Source organism: Coregonus clupeaformis, chromosome 40, assembly GCF_020615455.1.
Source record: "Coregonus clupeaformis isolate EN_2021a chromosome 40, ASM2061545v1, whole genome shotgun sequence".
Taxonomy (NCBI): domain Eukaryota; kingdom Metazoa; phylum Chordata; class Actinopteri; order Salmoniformes; family Salmonidae; genus Coregonus; species Coregonus clupeaformis.
In genome coordinates, this window is record NC_059231.1 from 17254346 (window position 1) to 17277201 (window position 22856).

Below are 22856 nucleotides of genomic sequence, written 5' to 3' on the forward strand. Positions count from 1 at the left end.
AGCCGGCTCTAAAGGCTCTTTGGGGTCATCACACCACAGATCCCAGATCCCACCGCTGCTACCAAATTACGTTCTCCCCACAGCACAGCGGTAACAGGGTACACTGGGGCTAAACATGAAGGACGGTAACCAAAAAGTACGGTCCGTAATAAATTACCCAAATAGATAAGAGCGCTCTGGTAGCAGTTTTGCGAAACCCGGAGCGTCAGCAAAGCCGGACACTAATCTCCAGAACTCAAGCAGGCCTCTCTCTAACTCTGCGCTGTGTGTGGACGCTCCAAGGGGAGGGAATCGGCGTCTGTTTCTTCTCAGCACCCCCAGAACAGGACAGAGACCTCTTTATGGGCCTCCATTGGAGGGTGTTGACGGCAGAAAGTTGGCCTTCAGACAAGGCTGGTTGTCTGTAGGCGTTTACTGGAAACGGAGGAAGCAACAAGGCCTGTGTTGGGTTGGGTTGGGGCAGGTTGGCTCCAATACAGAGAGGTTTAATGAGAGACTGAGGTGAATCCAGGCCTTTCCAAGAACGCTAACTGTCAGCTTCCTGCCTCCTGTTTGTCTCCGGGCCTCTAGAGGTCATCTGTGTTCCCCTCTGCCTTAGTTCTTCCTCGTGTGTCCTAATTAGCTTGATCCAGGTCACCTGTGCCTTGTTTCCCCTTGTGTATTTTAGCTGTGTGTTTTCCCCTTGTTTCTCACTTGGTTATTGAGTCCTGGCTATGTGTCTCCTGCTTTGTTCCACCGTGTCTTTCCAAGTAAGGTTTTCTAAGTTATCTTTAGTTTGTTTTTCTCCCCTCGTGGAGTTATTTTGTTTTGCCTCCTGTTTTGTTAACATACCTCTTTCTGAGAAGAACTTTTGTTGGACTATTTGTGAATGGCGAAGAACCTTTGTTTTTACATTAAATCTACTGGCCTGGAGTATTGCCTTGGGTGTTTCATTTGGGTCCTACTACACCTCCTCTGTGGCTAAGGGGTATTACCCCCAGCTCTCCACATCTGAGACCGGAGTTCTAGCACGGCATTGTGACAGAATAACCAAGTCAATCATGGACCCAGAAACACTCAGTTCCCAGGACCTGTTGGCGGTGATCACTCGACATGAGGCTTCTTTCCAGCGCCATGAAGCCGTTCTCAGCCGACAAGAGGAGCTGATGGCTAGACATTCTCAACTCCTGGCCGAAATGATGAGTTCCCCTTCACCAGCTCTTTGAACGCCTCCTTGGTCCTCTCCTTCCCCCAGGTCACCTCCCAGTGACGACAGGCCTTCTCGGTTGGCGGAGCCCCGACTACCACCTCCCAAGCCCTTTTCTGGGGATCCAAGCTCTTGCCAGGGTTTCCTCACCCAATGCTCCCTCACCTTCGAGCTCCAATCCTCAAGTTTTCCCACAGACCGTTCCAAGATTGCCTACATCATTACCCTTCTTTCAGACAAGGCGCTCGCCTGGGCCTCTGCGGTGTGGCAGTCCCAGGAGGTCTGTTGTGATTCCCACGCTGCATTTGTAGAAGAGTTCAAGCGGGTGTTCGATCATCCTGTCAGTGGGCGGGAGGCTTCCAAGCGCCTACTGTCTCTCCGTCAGGGCTCCCGAAGCACGGCAGATTTCGCCATTGATTTTCGGACCATAGCAGCAAGGAGCGGATGGAATGATGAAGCGCTGAGGGTCTGCTTTCAGGGAGGGTTATCTGAGCCCCTTCAAGATGAGTTAGCCACCCGAGAACCAGCTGGAGATCTCGAGTCCCTCATAGCCTTGGCCATCCGCCTGGACAATCGTCTAAGAGAGCGGAGAACGGCTCGCCGCCAGGTGTCTCAGTCCCAAGTTCCTCGGAGCAGCTCTGTTTCTCCTGTTTGGACTCCGTCATTCAGAGCTTCCCGGCTCCTGAACTGCTCCAGGATTCCCGGAGAGCATGCAGTTAGGCCGTTCCAGGCTTTCTCCCAATGAAAGGGAACGTCGCATGAGGGAGCGTCGGTGCCTCTACTGCGGGGTTGCCGGCCACTTCCGATCCACTTGCCCCGAGCTTTCGGGAAACGCCAGTCCCCGCCCAGCTACAGGAGGGCTGTGATGGGGAGAATTAGAGCTCCTCCTACTAACGCTGTCCTGGCTATTCCAGCCACTCTGTCCTGGGAGGGCCACCAGCATCGGGTCCAGGCTATGATCGATTCCGGTGCCGCAGGTGATTTCCTGGATGTAACCTTGGCTAAGGAACTTAAGATCCCTACCCAACTACTTCCTCATCCCCAGGCAGTTACAGCCTTAGATGGCAGACCTCTGGAACCAGGAAAGGTTACAGAGGCGACTCAGTCCCTGCGACTTACCATCTCTCAACACCAGCAGGAGGAAACCTTCTATCTCATTGACTCTCCCGAGTATCCTATTATCCTGGGTCACCCTTGGCTATGCAGACATAATCCCCAGATCGACTGGCCTACTGGCACCATTCTAAGCTGGGGTCCCACTTGCCAACTCACCTGCATGCTTCAGAGTCCCTCAGCCCCTAGTACCCAGTTTCAAGAGTCTGTTGACGTCTCCCTAGTCCCCAGTGTTTACCATCGGTTCAAGGCTGTGTTCAGCAAGGCCCGGGCTACTTCCTTACCGCCTCATCGCACGTATGACTGTGCCATTGATCTACTCCCCTGGGTGCTGCCCTCCTAGAGGTTGGATCTTTTCCTTGTCCTCCCCGAGCACGCAGCTATGGACATCTACATTAAGGAGTCCTTGGCAGCCGGCCTCATCCATGCCTCTACTTCCCCGGCTGGGGCGGGCTTCTTTTGTTGAAAAGAAGGACGGGGGTCTTAGGCCTTGTATTGATTACCGGGGACTCAACAAGATCACGGTTCGGAATCGATATCCTCTTCCTCTCATGGCCACTGCTTTTGAGCTGCTTCAAGGGGCTTCCATTTTTTCTAAACTGGATCTCCGCAATGCTTACCATCTCGTGCGGATCCGGCAAGGTGACGAATGGAAGACGGCGTTCAACACGCCCACGGGGCACTATGAATATCGGGTGATGCCGTTCGGGCTCACCAATGCCCCCGCAGTATTCCAAGCCCTGATTAATGATGTTCTCCGGGATATGCTTAATCTGTTCGTCTTCGTGTACCTGGACGATATCCTCATCTTCTCGAGGTCACTGAAGGAGCATGAGGGGCATGTTAGCCGGGTTCTCCAGAGGCTCCTTGACAATCACCTCTATGTTAAACCTGAGAAGTGTGAATTTCATGTTTCTCAGACTCAGTTTCTCGGGTTTATTGTCACTCCCGGGCACCTAGAGATGGATCCCAAGAAGGTCGAAGCGGTCCGCAGCTGGCCCACACCTGCCACGGTCAAGGAGGTTCAACGGTTCATTGGCTTTTCTAACTTCTATCGGAAGTTCATCAAGAATTTCAGCTCAGTGGTAGCCCCCTTGACGACGCTTACCAAGGGAGGAGGGACCAAGGTTCACTGGGGTCCGGAAGCAGCAGGGGCCTTCGAGGATCTCAAGCGCCGCTTCACGTCTGCTCCGATTCTGGTGACTCCTGACCCAGAAAGACCTTTCGTGGTGGAGGTGGACGCCTCAGAGGTGGGGGGTGGGAGCCGTCCTGTCACAGAGGGGTGAGGATGGGAGATTACACCCTTGTGCCTTCATGTCTCGCCGCCTGTCTGAGGCCGAGCGCAACTACCACGTGGGGATCTAGAGTTGCTTGCAGTAAAACTGGCCTTGGAAGAGTGGCGCCATTGGCTTGAGGGGGCTCAGCACCCGTTCCAGGTTCTCACAGACCACAAGAACCTGGAATATCTCCAACAGGCTAAGCGGATGAACCCTCGGCAAGCACGATGGTCCCTTTTCTTTAATCGATTCCAGTTCCTCCTGTCTTACCGACCTGGCACCAAGAACGTCAAGCCGGATGCCCTGTCTCGAGCCTATTCTCCCGAGGTTCAAGAGAAGCCCTTGGCATCGATTATTCCGAGGTCTAGGATCGTCGCACCTCTTCAGTGGGAACTAGAAAGAGGGGTACGAGAAGCCCTTGTCCATGAGCCCGATCCAGGCGGTGGTCCTGCCGGTCGCCTGTACGTTCCTCTCTCTATTCGGGCCCGCGTCTTGCAGTGGGGTCATGAGTCGCCCTTGACATGCCATCCAGGCAGTGCTCGCACACTGGAATTCCTCCGACGGCGGTTTTGGTGGCCGTCCATCAAGAAGGACGTGCAGGTCTATGTTGAGGCCTGCCCGGTGTGCAACCAGGGGAAAGTCGACGCGCCAGCGACCCCAGGGACTGCTCCATCCCTTACCTATTCCTCGAAGGCCATGGTCACACCTTTCTCTGGACTTTGTTACGGGACTTCCTCCATCCCAGGGCAACACCGTCATCCTAGTGATCGTTGACCGGTTCTCTAAGGCTGCCCGGTTTATTCCCCTGCCCAAGCTGCCCTCGGCTAAGGAGACGGCTGAGCTCCTCATGAACCATGTCTTCCGGATATTTGGCATTCCCCCTGGACGTGGTCTCTGACCGAGGTCCCCAATTCTCGTCCGGTTTTGGCGGCCTTCTGCAGGCTTATTGGGGCCACAGCTAGCCTATCGTCAGGGTTCCATCCAGAGTCTAATGGCCAAACGGAACGGATTAATCAGGATCTGGAGACCACCCTGCGGTGTATGGCGGCCAGTAATCCCACGTCTTGGGCCACCTATATCATTTGGGCTGAATATGCCCACAACACCCTCCAGTCTTCAGCCACCGGATTGTCCCCCTTCGAATGCCAGTTCGGTTACAACCCTCCATTATTTCCAGAGGAAGAGGCGCAAGTTGGTGTTCCCTCGGCCCAGCGCTTTGTCCAACGCTGTAGGCGGACCTGGAAGAAGGCCAGGTGTATCCTCCTTCGGACCTCCCAGAGATACCAAAGTCAGGCTAATCGACACCGCCGGACGGCCCCTAGTTTCCGAGCTGGTCAGAGAGTTTGGTTGGCCACTAAGAACCTGCCCCTCCGGGTCGAATCCAAGAAGCTTTCCCAGAGATACATCGGCCCTTTCCGCATTGCTAGAAAGGTTAACCCTGTTTCGTATCGTTTGGTTCTGCCTCGCTCCCTTAGAGTTAACCCCACTTTCCATGTTTCACTCCTTAAACCTGTCTTGTCTTCTCCTTTTGCCCCCCCACGCAGACCCCGCCACCTCCCAGGATCATTGACGGCCAGCCAGCCTACACAGTCCGCCGGATACTGGACTCCCGGAGGGTCCAGAACTCTCTGCAGTATCTGGTGGACTGGGAGGGCTACGGGCCAGAGGAGCGCTCCTGGGTTCCAGCCAGGGACATCCTGGACCCAGGTTTGATCCGAGATTTTCGCACCCTGGGGGCCGGGGTGTTCTGGAAGGAACGTCAGGAGTCGTTCCTAGAGGAGGGGGTCCTGTCAGCTTCCTGCCTCCTGTTTGTCTCCGGGCCTCTAGAGGTCATCTGTGTTCCCCTCTGCCTTAGTTCTTCCTCGTGTGTCCTAATTAGCTTGATCCAGGTCACCTGTGCCTTGTTTCCCCTTGTGTATTTTAGCTGTGTGTTTTCCCCTTGTTTCTCACTTGGTTATTGAGTCCTGGCTATGTGTCTCCTGCTTTGTTCCACCGTGTCTTTCCAAGTAAGGTTTTCTAAGTTATCTTTAGTTTGTTTTTCTCCCCTCGTGGAGTTATTTTGTTTTGCCTCCTGTTTTGTTAACATACCTCTTTCTGAGAAGAACTTTTGTTGGACTATTTGTGAATGGCGAAGAACCTTTGTTTTTACATTAAATCTACTGGCCTGGAGTATTGCCTTGGGTGTTTCATTTGGGTCCTACTACACCTCCTCTGTGGCTAAGGGGTATTACCCCCAGCTCTCCACATCTGAGACCGGAGTTCTAGCACGGCATTGTGACAGCTAACATCTCAGACCCACCTTTCAGACCCGCAACCAGCCTCGGCCAGCCTGTCATCCCTGTGGATTTCAGTGATTTAGAGACCAGTATACCCAAATCCACAGATTTTACAGGAAGAAACCGTATCAGTATTTCATCTCTTTTTTACCTCATGTGCTCTTGGCACATATCTGTGTGTTTTAAGTCCAATGTCCAAGTTGTATCTAATATGAATTATTATCATGATAACTAATGGATGTTAAAACATTGTTGTTTATACTAGCTTATTTATGACAAAGCAAGAGAATTTCAGTAGTTTTTTGTGTGTTGCCTGCACACCCTGCAACTCATCAGTTGAGCAGACTCAATTCTTGTACTCTGAGCCCCCAACCCCACCATCCCCACTCACCCCTATCCTGGATCCAGGATCTCTAGTGGCACAGCTAGAACTGCAATGCAGTGCCTTAGACCACTGCGCCACTCGGGAGGCCACTCTCCCCTATCCTCCCCCACCTCACTGTGTCACCCTCTCCCACTCTCCACTATCCTCCCCCACCTCACTGTCCCACCCTCTCCCACTCTCCCCTATCCTCCCCCACCTCACTGTCCCACCCTCTCCCACTCTCCACTATCCTCCCCCACCTCACTGTCCCACCCTCTCCCACTCTCCCCTATCCTCCCCCACCTCACTATACCACCCTCTCCCACTCTCCACTATCCTCCCCCAACTCTCTGTCCCACCCTCTCCCACTCTCCACTATCCTCCCCCACCTCACTGCCCCACCCTCCTCCACTCTCCTCCACCCTCCCTCGGTGGACAGCAGACTGTGACTCATTAGTGGTCATTTCCTCCTGCTTGGAAAGTGACTGAAGACTAATGAAGTGTGAGGACGTGGTACTGCTTTATTTAAAAACTACTCCTGACACATCGACTCCTCGGTTAGAAGGAGCAGCCTGCATGTCTCAATAGCAACAGACAGACAGTGGAGGGGTGTGGATGAATTGCAGCATAAGAATTAGTGTATTTTGGCTTCTAGCTAAATACATTCTAGTCTCTTGGCTTCTACCTTTCACTGTTGTTTTTGCAAGAGGATGGAGTTGAACAAGTTCTTCATCTGAATGTAAGTGCAGTAGTCTACAGACCTCTTGAGTGGTGTCCGGCAGTCTTTCTTCCTCTGAGTGGCGGTCACTCCCTGTTTCCAGGTGCTCTACTGCCTGGCCCACCACACACTGAGGTTTCAGTTAGACCCATTTGAAAATGTAATGACCCAACAACCAGATTCACAGGAGGAGTAGCATGCCGCTTCAAATAACTAGTTTTGCCATAGACAGTTCAAAGAACTGTGCCAGCGGCCAGCAGACAGACTGTACTGTATTCAGTGTTCAGTTCTGTCTTCAGGGGGTAGCTATCAAGAGTTACAGCAGCCTGGCTGTGTTTCTACAAGCAGTCCTGCTAGTTACCTGCCAACAGATGAAAAATATATATCCCACTGACTGTGACCTGTGGGCTATATTACCTCTGACTCCACTTCAATCACTGTATCTTGTTTTATTAATATGGTAGCTTGAAGGTGGGCGGATGGATGTGCTGTCTTGTAAAAGCTTTAAGTACCAATATGAGAGACACCTTGGCTGTGCCCAACCAAACAGACACCCAAACAGTAGGCTTTTTCATAGGAGCTCTAGGCCTTAGTCTGAGTAGCAATACAAGAGGGGATCACTGTGACACATCAGTAATGGGGGTAGTAGTGGAACTGGTTTCAGGGACAGACCTGACTGGTACCCACACGTAAACCACAATTCACAAAAATTCAGTTTTACTTCACAGTTTTGCATTACTCTTTCAAGGTCTTCACTTTCAACAGCAATCTGCTTGTCGGTGGTTGTCTCTTTCACTCTCTATTTCTGTCATTAACTGATTTTCCACCTCTTTTCTCTCCCTCTCTCTCGCCAGACCTCAAGGCCTAGCCAGCAGCCCGGTCATCTCAGACGGCATCTCTCTGATCCGTCTGTCCCCACAGGCAGCAGGGACGGGGGAGTCCCCCTTCAGCCCCCCTCACCCCTACATCAACCCACACATGGAGCACTACCTCCGCTCCATGCACAGCAGTCCTACCCTGTCCATGATCTCAGCTGCCCGTGGACTCAGCCCCGCAGAAGGTGAGACACACACGCACACAGACACACATGCAATCTCCTGGCAGTTATAGGGGATCTTACTGTAAGAGAGCATTAAAACAAATAATACAAAACTACATTTTCTACATCAGATCACAGCCCATATCTGTCAGATTATAAATTATATGTATACAAATGCTAACGATAAGGCAGATTGATAGATTTACAGACATATTTGTTTTAGCATTAAGGTGAGATGGCTCCCAAGTGGCGCAGCGGTCTAAGGCACTGCATCTTAGTGCTTGAGGCGTCACTACAGACCCCCTGGTTCGATTCCAGGCTGTATCACAACCGGCCGTGATTGGGTCCCATAGGGCGGCGCACAATTGGCCCAGCGTCGTCCGGGTTTGGCCGGTGTAGGCCGTCATTGTAAATAAGAATTTGTTCTTAACTGACTTGCCTAGTTAAATAAAAATATATAAAAAAGATGAGAGGATCAGACTGTGTTTGAGGGACATAAGACTAGTATATAAGATAGTTGTCACTATAAACACACACGTCTTGCACACAACATCTCCCAGAACACACCTGGTATATGTTGTTAAGTTGTTTACACACTACAGTACCCACCATACTGTGATAATTAGTCTTACACTCTGATACATTAAAACGTTCTCCTTTCATCCTCTCATGTAATGGGATGTGTATGGTGTGTGAGAGTGTATGTGTACACATGCACGCGTTAGAATGTGTGTATAAGCGTGTGAACAAATGTTTAGGTATCGGAAACCATGGAAATTAGCAAAGACAAACAAAGCCCATTTCCCTCCCCTGTATGGAGTTCATATGATGACAGGCCTGTCCTCACAACCCTAATACAACAACAGGTTGAAGAGACTAGAGAGAGGCTAAAAAGCTGAGCGATAGAGCCGCCTGAGAGGCTAAAAGATAGAGCCAGCTGAGCGATAGAGCCGCCTGAGAGGCTAAAAGATAGAGCCAGCTGAGAGATAGAGCCGCCTGAGAGGCTAAAAGATAGTCAGCTGAGCGATAGAGCCGCCTGAGAGGCTAAAAGATAGAGTCAGCTGAGCGATAGAGCCGCCTGAGAGGCTAAAAGATAGAGCCAGCTGAGAGATAGAGCCGCCTGAGAGGCTAAAAGATAGAGCCAGCTGAGCGATAGAGCCGCCTGAGAGGCTAAAAGGCTGAGAGATATAGCTGGCTAAAAGGCTATCCACTACCCTCCACCATCTTTAGTGTGTCTGTCCTATCCACTACCCTCCACCATCTTTAGTGTGTCTGTCCTATCCACTACCCTCCACCATCTTTAGTGTGTCTGTCCTATCCACTACCCTCCACCATCTTTAGTGTGTCTGTCCTATCCACTACCCTCCACCATCTTTAGTGTGTCTGTCCTATCCACTACCCTCCACCATCTTTAGTGTGTCTGTCTTATCCACTACCCTCCACCATCTTTAGTGTGTCTGTCCTATCCACTACCCTCCACCATCTTTAGTGTGTCTGTCCTATCCACTACCCTCCACCATCTTTAGTGTGTCTGTCCTATCCACTACCCTCCACCATCTTTAGTGTGTCTGTCTTATCCACTACCCTCCACCATCTTTAGTATGTCTGTCCTATCCACTACCCTCCACCATCTTTAGTGTGTCTGTCCTATCCACTACCCTCCACCATCTTTAGTGTGTCTGTCCTATCCACTACCCTCCACCATCTTTAGTGTGTCTGTCCTATCCACTACCCTCCACCATCTTTAGTGTGTCTGTCCTATCCACTACCCTCCACCATCTTTAGTGTGTCTGTCCTATCCACTACCCTCCACCATCTTTAGTGTGTCTGTCCTATCCACTACCCTCCACCATCTTTAGTGTGTCTGTCCTATCCACTACCCTCCACCATCTTTAGTGTGTGTGTCCAGTCTACACAAAGCAGCTCTACTGGAAGTGGTTATGTGATCCAACAGGTGAGGAGAAACTAAAGCTTCTCTGTGGGCCTCCTGGCCAGCACAAACACATGCCTGTTCTCTTTTACTTTATTTTGAAAACGATTTAACAAGATCAGCTTTGAAAACCATATTTCTCTGTTTATTTTCACTTTCATGAGAAACAATCAGTTGTTTGCATCATTTCTTGTTTTGTTACTTTTTTTGTTGCTTTTAGAAAAATAATTAGTCTATCTTTATTTTTTTTAAACTGGATTAATATCATACATTGTAAATTACATCACATTTACATTTTATATACAGTACCAGTCAAAAGTATGGACACACCTACTCATTCAAGGGTTTTTCTTTATTTTTACTATTTTCTACATTGTAGAATAATAGTGAAAAATGCCAAGAGTGTGCAAAGCTGTCATCAAGACAAAGGGTGGCTACTTTGAAGAATCTCACAAATAAAATATATTTTGATTTGTTTAACACTTTCTTGGTTACTACATGATTTCATATGTGTTATTTCATAGTTTTGGTGTCTTCACTATTATTATTGTGTGTGTGTGTGAGCAGATAGTCTGTCGCAGTTCATTTATGTATGACACAGGAGAAGAGCAGGAATGTCTTCTTCCTTTACTCTCTCATTCATACACCCCATCAAACCTCACACTACACACCCCAACAAACCTCATTCATACACCCCATCAAACCTCACACTACACACCCCATCAAACCTCACACTACACACCCCATCAAACCTCATTCACACACCCCATCAAACCTCACACTACACACCCCATCAAACCTCACACTACACACCCCATCAAACCTCATTCACACACACATCAAACCTCACACTACACACCCCATCAAACCTCATTCACACACCCCATCAAACCTCACACTACACACCCCCTTCAAACCTCATTCACACACCCCATCAAACCTCACACTACACACCCCATCAAACCTCATTCAAACACCCCATCAAACCTCATTCACACACCCCATCAAACCTCACACTACACACCCCATCAAACCTCACACTACACACCCCATCAAACCTCACACTACACACCCCATCAAACCTCACACTACACACCCCATCAAACCTCACACTACACACCCCATCAAACTTCACACTACTTACCCCATCAAACCTCATTCACACACCCCATCAAACATCACACTACACACCCCATCAAACCTCACACTACACACCCCATCAAACCTCACACCACACACCCCATCAAACATCACACCACACACCCCATCAAACCTCACACTTCACACCCCATCAAACCTCACATTTCACACCCCATCAAACCGCACACTTCACACCCCATCAAATCCCACACTTCACTCCCCATTAAACATCACATTTCACACCCCATCAAACCTCACACTTCACACACCCCATCAAATCTCACACTTCCCCCATCTTTTACCAAAAGCCTTTTGCCCTCCAGGCATCTGCTGTAGCAAAGATCTTCAAACCTGTGAAGCAATGCACACTCTCTGTGTCTCTGTTTGTCTCTTTGTCTACTCACTCTTTTTGTCTCTGTCTGTGTCTGTCTGTCTGTCTTTCTGTCTCTGCGTCCTCTCATTTCACCTCTCTCTCACTGTCACTCTCTCTGTATCTCTTTGTCTCTTCATCTTTCTCGCTGTCTGTTCCTGTGCCAGTCTTCCCTGTTTTAATTGTTGGTTAGTTAACCAGTGCCTTTCATCTCACCCCTCTCTCCCTTTCTCTGTCCTACAGTGACCCATGAGCACCTGAAGGAGCGTGGTCTGTTCAGCCTGCCCCCTCCCCCTCCAGGGGCCAACCCAACACAGTACTACCACCTCATGGCCAGTGGCAGGAGCACCTACGGAGACCTCCTCTTGCAGACCGGGGCGGCCGCTGCAGCAGCAGCCGCAGCAGCAGACCTGCCCGACTACATCAGCCCTGTGGACGGTGAGTCACCCTGAAATCCTGAAACACACCCACCAGGGGTGTATCGCAAATGACACCCGATTCCCTAGATCTGGTGTAAGCAAACCTGGTCCTGGAGTGCACTACCACTGCAGGATTCTTTCCCAACCAGACACCAAACCTGACTATACCAATCACCTCACCAACCTTAATTGGCTAAATGCTTCACCTGGTCTCACAGGTCTAAAGCAAAAGATAAAGCAGCGCTAAACGACCAGGGTTTCCTACCGCTGCCCGTTATAGTGCACTGCTTTAGACCAGACACTGCCCAGGGCACACTAACTCTCCTAAGTGGGACTCTCCCACCTCACTGCTAGTTGTATCATATATTCTAAATTATAAACTGAGTGGTTCATGCCCTGAATGCTGATTGGCTGAACGCTGTGGTATATCAGACCGTATACCACAGGTATGACAAAACATTTATTTTTACTGCTCTAATTACATTGGTAACCAGTTTATAATAGCAATAAGGCTCCTCTGGGGTTTGTGATATACAGTGCATTTGGAAAGTATTCAGACCCCTTGACTTTTTCCATATTTTGTTACATTACAGCCTTGTTCTAAAATTGACGTATAACTTTTTTTTCATCAATCTACACACAATACCCTAACATTTTTGCAAATGTATATATAAAAAAAAAAAGTATTCAGACCCTTTACTCAGTATTTCTTTTAAGCATCTTTGGCAGCGAATACAGCCTGGAGTCTTCTTGGGTATGATGCTACAAGCTTGGCACTCCTGTATTTGGGGAGTTTCTCCCATTCTTCTCTGCAGATCCTCTCAAGCTCTGTCAGATTGCATGGGGAGCAACGCTGCACAGCTATTTTCAGGTCTCTCCAGAGATGTTCGATCGGGTTCAAGTCCGGGCTATGGCTGGGCCACTCAAGGACATTCAGAGACTTGTCCCGAAGCCACTCATGCGTTGTCTTGCCTATGTGCTTAGGGTCGTTGTCCTGTTGGAAGGTGAACCTTCGCCCCAGTCTGAGGTCCTGAACGCTCTGGAGCAGGTTTTCATCAAGGATCTCTCTGTACTTTGCTCCGTTCATCTTTCCCTCGATCCTGACTAGTCTCCCAGGCCCTGCCGCTGAAAAACACCCCACAGCATGATGCCGCCACTACCATGCTTCACCGTAGGGATGGTGCCAGGTTTCCTCCAGACGTGACACTTGGCATTCAGGCCAAAGAGTTCAATCTTGGTTTCGTAAGACCAGAGAATCTTGTTTCTCATGGTCTGAGAGTGCTTTAGGTGCTTTTTTGGCAAACTCCAAGTGGGCTGTCATGTGCCTTTTACTGAGGAGTGGCTTCCATCTGGCCACTTTACCATAAAGGCCTGATTGGTGGAGTGCTGCAGAGATGGTTGTCCTTCTGGAAGGTTCTCCCCTCTCCACAGAGGAACTCTGGACCTCTGTCAGAGTGACCATCGGGTTCTTGGTCACCTCCCTGACCAAGGCCCTTCGCCCCTGATTGCTCAGTTTGGCCGGGCGGCCAGCTCTTGGAAGAGTCTTGGTGGTTCCCAACTTCTTCCATTTAAGAATGATGGAGGCCACTGTGTTCTTGGGGACCGTCAATGCTGCAGAAATGTTTTGGTACCCTTCCCCAGATCTGTGCTCTATGGACAATTCCTTTGACCTCATGGCTTGGTTTTTGCTCTGACATGCACTGTCAACTGTGGGACCTTATATAGACAGGTGTGTGCCTGATGTAAATAAGGTATTTCTGTCATTATGGGGTATTGTGTGTAGATTGATGAGGATTTATTTGTTTTAATCCATTTTAGAATAAGGCTGTAACAAAATGTGGAAAAAGTCAAGGGGTCTGAATACTTTCCGAATGCACTGGCCAATATGCCACGGCTAAGGGCTGTGTCCAGGCACTCCGCATTGCATCGTGCGTAAGAACAGCCTTTAGCCGTGGTGTATTGGCCATATACCACACACCCTCCTGCCTTATTGCTTAATTATCCATATACCACACTACTAAATACTAACAGCCTTGTCGTCTTTTGTGCTGATCTCCAGGTATGTGGTGCTTTTCATAGATGCCCTTTCTTCTTGTGGTTTTCTGTGTGTAAGACTTCCCCACATCAAAGTGAGACTCGTAGCAGGGGTCTTATATAAACACAGAAAGGCCCGAGGCTGGGGACTCGTAAAAAACACTACTGTTCTCCCAGCACAGGCTTCTCATTCACACAGCCAGTCATATAGTGTTATCAGTAACATCCTGCAAATTCACAGCGGTAACCTTAAAAGGGCAACCATGGAGAGAGAAGGGGGGGGTGTACTATATTGCAGGCAGCAGCAGATGCCAGGGCTTCAATATCTGTATCTTCTCTGTTTCTCAGTCAGTGTTATGGCAGGTATACTGTAAATCTGTGGTTCCTGCTCTGTTCTCAACAGCTAACGGCAAGGACAGAGGCTAGATGCAGGCAGGGGTCATTCAGTGACAGTGTGACAGAAGAGAAGTGGCGAGCAACCCTGCTTTTCACAGAAGTTAGACATATGGTGAGGGACCAAAGCCTTGCTGCCAGTCTGTTTCACTCGCCTGTTATTGCATTGTTATAGGACCCAGACCTACAGATGTAGGATCTTAATTTGATCACCCTGTTGCTGGAGAACTTTCCTTCAATTTAAAACGTATAGTGTATTTGAGGTTTAAAAAGACTTCTGAAGTTTGTAATTTCCACTTTGAAATTTCAGACTTGATATTCCCTTACACATTTTTTTATTAACCCCTACAAAAATGTCAGTTAATTGTAATCCACATAATCATTCACATTTCCTGTTTCTGCAGGATTATTTTCCTGCAGTAGCAAACTGACTCAAATTAAGATCCTACATCTGTATGAGCAGAGTGATAGTAAGTAAGGCCTAACATTGCTGCAAGTACCTGGACCAAGACTTTTGGATTTGACTTATGTTAAATGAACCAAGGAACCTTCCAGTAAGCTGTATGAAAGGGCAATACAGTGCTGAGTGGAAAACAAAACTAAACTGTCCATGAAAGTAAGCCTTTTCGATGCCTTTCGACAATCAAACACATACAGTCGCTGCCTGCCAGGCACAGACTCCCGGTGTAGTATCCATATCACTTTCATCCTGTCTCAACCCACCCAAGGAAAATGAGCGAAAGCGAGCCATCTACCATCTAACAGTGTTTCCAACTCCTCTGTCATGCTTCCAGTCCACCCTGCGTGACGCTTACACATCAATCCTCACACGCGCACGCTAGGAAAACGGGACCGCCGTTGAAATTAACCTTTGAAATTACCCCTAAATCACATAATCAAACATGAAGAGGGCGGGAGGGTGGAGAACGGACGGCTAGGTTGGGGCTTAGAGTTGTTGCCTTCCCCCTCCACTACTCCGTCCCTCCATTCCTCCATCCACTCCTCTCTCACGGTGTAACGGCCACTGCTGCTGGCTGCCCACAGTTGTTTGGGGAGGCTGTTTGCTCAGACACCCACAGACACCGACTCACACAGCACAGCACTGGGCCTTCTCCTCCTCCTCGCCTCCCCTTGCCTCCCCCCTCACCTCTTCCTCGCCTCCCCCCTGGCAGGTTTATTTGGTGTACTCTCCTTCTCCTGGCTGGGTTTGATGTGGTCAACGTCCAGGCAGTCTCGGGCCTGGGGCTCTCTGTTAGTTCGGTTAGCGAGGCTAGCAGCTCCACACACACAGCCTCTCTATTGACCCAGCCAGCCATCTAATGGCTCAGCGGCTCAGCAGACGGCCTGGCGAATAAAGAGACTCATTTAACGGCAGAGAGGGTGATACATATGCATCGAGACCCCAACGTTTGTTTTGGAAGCTTTGCGCTGATAAAATAAAATTAATATGCATATTTCAAAATCAGTTTATGCTCTAATAAATTCACTGGACCTACCACAAGGGCAGAGTCCTCAGTGCACCCAAAGTTAAAGTATGGCTGGTTATTTTCCCTCCCAGTGATTCCTATTGGTACTGCAGACATGAGAGAGTGGGCTTAGAGGTTTAAGGTTGAACTATAAAATAGTGATCGTTGTTAATAAAAGAGAGAAATGTGTTCATGGAAAATTCTGCAGCGCCGGGGAGTACAGTAAAGTTTTAAGAAAGTCTGGTATCCTCGTAGCTCCATAGGGCTAAATGTATGGATTTACTGTAAATTGTACAGCTTGCCATTAAGCAGATCTATAAACCAGACACTCTCTCTCCCAGGTCTTTTTCTCAGGAACATGGTTAAATTACACTAAACATGTCACCCTGATGCGGTCCAGTCCAGTCTACCAGAGTTAACTGCTCAGGAAAGACCATGCATCCCTGTGCCCATGTATGGTACTGTATACTGTGTAAAACAATTGATGAGAACAGTCAATAATCTGAACAATAATCTGACTGTGTGAGCAGTGAGCATCCTTTCACATTTTTGGGTCCCTTTTTTGAGGGTGAAGGGGAGTAGATAAGTAAGTAGTAATGCTTTCTCTAAGAACACATTATGGGCCCTGGTCAAAAGTAGTGCACTATACATTATAGGGGAATAGAGTGCCATTTGTGACGCAGCCAGTAGCTTTCTGCTCCTCTCCTCCTCCCACTGTGTGACTGACTGAGACATGGGTGCCATGTAGTCTACATGCAGTCTGCTTTGACAGGCCTACAAAACAAACACTGACAGATTCTCCTGCCTGCCGTCGGTCGGTTGGTTAGCGTGGGCCGTGCTGAAACACTCCGCTTCGCTGCCGTGCCAAGTGTGTGTCCATGCCAAACGCGTGCTCTGACGCGTTCATATCTGGTCGCATGTGATGGGCGGGCCGACACGCAGGCTGAAAGAACAGCCTCCGCTAAACCAACAAAGACCAATTTCCCCCTCTAGTAGCAGACCAGGCAGAGGCCAGTTGGGCCTCGTTCCCTAAAGCCCTTTGTAAACCTAAAGTAAATATATTGCACGTGACGTGTTATGTTATGAGTGATCTCTGATAGATAAGGGGAAGAGATGGGCCCCTGGGCGGATGAACACGTAAATAAATACAGCTGTCAGTAACTAACCACAGGCTTAGACAACACAGCCTAATACAAACACAGCACACAGCATATCACTGGGCCAAACCAAGGGGGGATAATATGCTGTTACACAGCCTGATAGTGGGCCAAACCAAGGGGGGATAATATGCTGTTACACAGCCTGATAGTGGGCCAAACCAAGGGGGGATAATATGCTGTTACACAGCCTGATAGTGGGCCAAACCAAGGGGGGATAATATGCTGTTACACAGCCTGATAGTGGGCCAAACCAAGGGGGGATAATATGCTGTTACACAGCCTGATTGTGGGCCAAACTTGCGGTACCCAGCAGAACACATACAGCAAACCAAGGGGACGAGGAAAAGCTTTTTCACTTGTCTAAACAATCTGTCTCCTCACTTCTCCTTTATTGCACTGATCTGAAAGAACTGACTAGGTTCTTTAAACATTTGACACAAAGCAAATGTGTTTCAGTGTAAAACTTAAACAAGTCCTACAGATTACGGGGGGGTCATAGAGAACTAACCGTAGAGGAGCCTGCTGGCGGGAAAATAAACTGAAGGTCCCATGACAATAGCTGCTGCCAAAATAAATGTCTGCCATCTAGCCAGAGGAAAAAGAGATCTTAGTATTTGGGGATGAAGGAGGGGGTGAGGGAGGGACAGAGAAGGAGGGGGGTCTTGTCCCCCTGGTTTGACTAGATACACAAACACTTACTGTATGAACACCCAGCAGAAGTGTGCGTGCTCACACAAACACATGTCTGGCTTCAGCAGGACACTAGGGGCTCACAGGGGAATCATCGCAGCGAGCCCCCTCTAATAAAATGTGCAGTGATGGTATTAGAGAGATTTACCAGGGAAAATAAACATTCCTCCCCACTCGGAGGAGAGCAGAGTGGAGCTGAGGTGGCTGGGCTGGGCTGGGGCTCTTGGTTGGCTGGTACCCAGGCTGTGGTGTAGTTCAGGGAGGCGATTGGGACTCGCGCTGGCCCTCTCTCCCTCGCCTCGGAAGATCAACGCCTGGGCCTGCATGCTTCATCTCAGTCTGGGGTCATCTGAGAGACAGAGAGCAGTGGAGGTAGTGGAACCACTGTATAGCAACTCTACTAGAGAAAGAGAGTCCAGAGAGTAGTTCTGAGCGATTAACCGAAATGTCGGTTATCTTTCGTTTTGTAAACAACTAATTGACTGATGTCTGTTACATTTTTTTAAATTCCATTTCGTTCAGTTTTTTCTGTGTGCTCAGTGTGCACATTGCGCTGCAGTTTCTCTAGAGATAGATCAGATCAAGCCCGAACTGTGCGATGTAGTAGGGAGTTGTAGTTTCCAACAGGCCAATGTTCTACATAGTTAACGCAGAAAATGTGATAATTAACTACAATGACCATAATCAATTGCGCAGCTACTTGTCCGGTCTGTGTTTCTTTTACACCTGCTACGTAAGAGACAGAAGAATTCGCGATCAAAAGGGGATACATAGAGAGCAGTTGCTTCGCAAGGTATTGGTATTCAGCAGTCATAAAAGTATGCCTTATTTACTTTGAAGAATTACAAAAATTTAGATTTTTGTCCAACAGCATAGGCAGCAGCTCTATAGAAATGAGATGACTTGGAATGAAATAATAAAGTCATCAAATAAAACAAATGTAATATACACAACAACTGAAATATTGTATTTAAGTAAAGTAATGTGAATAACTGATGGTTATTCACACATGGGCCGTCACTACCATCATGGGACTTTTATTAATTGTTTTATTCTTTGTTGTTCAGCATTTAACCCACATAATGCATAGTACATTCAATGTTTAAAAAAATAATCAAAACCGAAATCATGATAATTTTTTATCATCAAACTGAAACCGAACCGACCTCAAAAGGCGATAATTGCTCAGCACTACCAGAGAGAGAGAGATCAGAGAAAGTGAGAGAGAGACCAGAGAGAGCGAGAGAGAGCAAAAGAGACCAGAGGGCGAGAGAGAGAGAGAGAGAGAGAGAGAGAGAGAGAGAGAGAGAGAGAGAGAGAGAGAGAGAGAGAGAGAGAGAGAGAGAGAGAGAGAGAGAGAGAGAGAGAGAGAGAGAGAGAGAGAGAGAGAGAGAGAGAGAGAGAGAGAGAGAGAGAGAGAGAGAGAGAGAGAGAGAGAGAGAGAGAGAGAGAGAGAGAGAGAGAGAGAGAGAGAGAGAGAGAGAGAGAGAGAGAGAGAGAGAGAGAGAGAGAGAGAGAGAGAGAGCAGGAGAGAGAGCAAGAGAGAGAGAGACCAGAGAGAGAGAGGGACTAGAGAGAGAGAGAGACTAGAGAGAGACCAGAGAGAGAGAGACCAGAGAGAGAGAGAGACCAGAGAGAGAGAGCAGGAGAGAGAGCAAGAGAGAGAGCGAGACCAGAGAGAGAGACCAGAGTGAGAGAGAGAGAGACCAGAGCGACCAGAGAGAGAGAGAGACCAGAGAGACCAGAGAGAGAGAGAGAGAGCCAGAGAGCAGCGGCTGTAGTGAATCAACACTCCTAACTAATGACCCAACAAAGCCAGGCCCTCCACAGGGCTTCACTGGTTCTCCTGATCCCATTTAAATAGACCCCACATCCCATTGTAATAGCATTCTCTCAGGCTAACTACTAGCTACAGGCCTCTAAAGCATGTTACACTGAACAAAGGGAGACTACCTTTGTGTGCTGTGCTGTGCTGTGTATGGAACCAATGCCAACTCTCATTCGGGAGATTTAGGGCTGGTTGGTGTTGGTGGGGAGGGACGGGGTGCGGGGGGGGCAGTTATAGGGATAACTACCCTCCAATTAGAGTTTTCTGATTTTCCACAAAGCCATTTCAATTAAAACAGCAAGGCAGATGCTTAAAATAATTGCTCGGACCCCTTTTTGTTTTTTGGTGAATGTGCACTGAAGTGCATGTAATTATGAGCCTATATATCAGTCCAGATCCCCCAATTATAGCCAAACCTCCCCGTGCTCTGCTCTTCTCCCAGAGAGAGAGTCCTAGACCTAAAGAACAGGACATATCTCTCCGCCAGCGCTTTGCCACCTCCCCGCAGCGTATCCCACCTCATAGAACATCTGGTTTCTCACTCCCCGCTGCCAGAACCTGACGTACCCCTAAATTAGAAGCCCCGCCACCTATAAAACACTCCATCGCCGTGTTTGTGTTGCCTGAGTGACCTCTAGCAGAGCAGACGCAACAATGACCTTGTGCGTTGTGTCTCTAACACGGGGGACCCAGGAGGAGTGTATCCTTGGTGTGACAGGTCCAGGCTAGAGGAGCAAACGCTGCTCCCATGCACACACTGTTGACTAACACATAAACTAGGGACTCTTAAGGGAAAAAATGAAGTTGTATTGAATTGAATAGGGAGAGACTACAGTTTGTCTAGGGGTGGGTAAGGATGGGGATTTTGGGGTTGGAGGTATAACGTATGAGAGGGTTTGAGACCCTGTCTGAGGATAGGGGCGTGTGGTGATGGGTTTGGGTTTGGGGGGTTATGACTACAGTTTGTCTGGTGGTATAGGGGTGGGGTTTGGAGGATTCGGAGGTATGAAGCAGTCTTTTGGAAAGCGGTTGACACCATGTCTGGGTAATAGGGGTTGGAGGGTAGGAGGTAGGAGGCAGTCTTTTGGGAAAGGTGCAGAGGGGGGAGGCAGGCGCCAGCCTTGCCAGGCTGCGAGCGGTACCCTGTTTTGTTTCCTGCTTTATAAAGTGGCACATTAATAAGCACATCTCCCCTGAGGTTCAGTTCTGTGGCGAGCAGAGATTAATAGGACCGCTGCATCGCACACACACACACACACAAACACGGCGGCTCCACAATGGGCCAGCCCAGTCCCAGGCAGAGAGAAAGAGCCTTTAGACTCAAGGAAAATCTGAATCCACCCCGAACCTTTCTAAAGAGAACTATAAACCCACCGCCGTATTCGGCTATCAACCCTCTCCCCACTCCACCCCCTCTCTCCTCCCCCTCTACTCCCTCTCTTCCCCCCTCCCCTGAGACAAACCCCCTCTTTCTCAACACGCCTAATTATACATGACACATTTATTTATTAGCTTCATAGAGGAACATTCCTTAAGGACCGTTTGTTGTTTTTGCCAACTCTTTCATAAATATCTCTTACATCTCTACAGCTAGTTTTCATAGAGCAGCCAGAGTCCCTCTGTGTCCTGCAGCTCTTTAAGCACATATGCCTTTTGTTTTACGACTCGGCACCTCAGCAACGTAATAGTTTGAAAACGTAAGACTTCAGTTTTTACACGCACACACATCATGTATACAACTACAGTTTTTACGTCCGTAGGTTTGGAATAGTATAGTGGTCTCTGGATCCGTACGGCCTGGAAGGATCACTAATTTACCCAATAAAGCAGGTTGACAGTGGTGTGTTTGACATGTTGGCGGCTGGTGTGTGTGAGCGTGTCTGTGTGTGACAGGGCATGTGTTTTGGCGAGGTGGGATGAGAGCTATTAAGAACTTCCTGTTGACAGCACCTCTGATGATGCCCCCTGTTAGGCCTAATAACCCCCCAGACCATGACTACCCTCAGTCCTCTGCCCTGGGGTGTGTCCTGTCCCCTCACACCACAGCACAACACACCAGGACTAATGCTCACCACCTGTTGGCCCACAGCAGCTGGCCGACACTCCCCCCTACCCTTACCCTGTATTCCGATAGCCACTACCCCCTATCACCTCCTCTGTCTCTTTCTATCTCTCCCTAGCTGTCACCCATTGCCACAGGAACACAGGAGTCAAAACCAAAGCCAACAAAGAAAAATACAAGCAACTTTTTGGACACCCCTGAAAGACATCTTTCCAAATGATTTGACTACCTGGAACTGTTTAATGTAGCCTGTAAAAGGGACTTTCCATTGCTTGTCCCAAAGAGGAAGGTTAAAGTGAACTACGTGCTCAATTCAGGTCAGAATGACCTACACAGAACTACGTGGATTTAGTATGTCTACATGCATTCTTACAGAGAATAATTAGTATCATACACAACCTGGGGGAATTAGTGCCAAAAGGGTCAAAGTTAACACATAGTACCAAAACAACAGTTTGTGTGCAAAAAAAAGTCTAAACTGTTTTTTTTACTGTAATGTTCATGCTCCAAAAACAGCTTAGTAAAAGCCCTCCACAACTCCCTATGTTGACCTCTGCCCTTTGTAGCTATGCCTCATTCTTTTAATGGTATTCTCAAATAAATGTGTTTAAATTGCCTCCGTTTAACTTGCTGAAATGCAACTGACTGGGTGAGATTCTTATCACTGTAATTACAGTAAATGATTGCAAGTGATTCATTATGCATAAGAGGATGTGAACGTTAAGGGGAGAAGGAGGGTTGTATGAGAGAGATGCTGGAGAGAGATAGGTTGCGTCCCAAATGGCACTACCTTTGACCAGAGCCCAGTCCAAAAGTAGTGCACTATATAGGGAATAGGGTGCCATTTGGAACACAGACATTAACAGACTGAGGGGGGACTGTACTGTACTGTAGTTTAGGCCAGACTAGCAGCACAATGACCTCTACTAGAACGCCTCTGGAGAAACAGACAGGAAATGTTTGTGCTGCTTTCATCTAAAAACAGATGACTGTAACTCTTTGCGGGGGTTCTGTTATTGACTGACCACTGTGTTCTTACTTCTTAGTGTGCGCTGGGAGTTTACAGTGACATCAAGTCTATTGTTTTTTCTTTCCTACTTGTTCTGTTGTACAGTGGGTCTTCACGATAGGGAGGGAAAGGGTCGCTACAGGGTTACAGCCAGAGGAGAATGAGCCTCCTCTTGGAGTCTGGTTCCTCACAAGGTCTCTGTTCCATCTAAGGATTCTTTCCTGGCTACTTTGCTTTTGCTTGCTCTTTGGGGGTCTATGACTAGTGACAACAGTTTAGCAGTTATCAAATACATTTGATTGACTGATTTATTGATTGTGTTCTTTCTCTGCAGTGTCCCGGTTCTCCAGCCCCAGACTGACCCCCAGGCTGAACAGGAAGC

General features: G+C 48.5%; 1 protein-coding gene across 1 annotated transcript in view; it reads left to right on the forward strand.

Moving 5' to 3' along the window:
* The window catches only part of LOC121555139 (zinc finger protein GLI2-like), a 125558-nt gene that overhangs the window by 84743 nt on the left and 17959 nt on the right, over positions 1 to 22856 (forward strand). Inside the window, exons 4-6 of the mRNA XM_041868943.2 lie at positions 7789 to 7994; positions 11657 to 11851; positions 22809 to 22856. The exon at positions 22809 to 22856 is cut by the window's right edge and continues 154 nt beyond it. Coding sequence (XP_041724877.1) covers positions 7789 to 7994; positions 11657 to 11851; positions 22809 to 22856 — 449 coding nt within the window. The remainder of the gene's footprint in view (positions 1 to 7788; positions 7995 to 11656; positions 11852 to 22808) is intronic.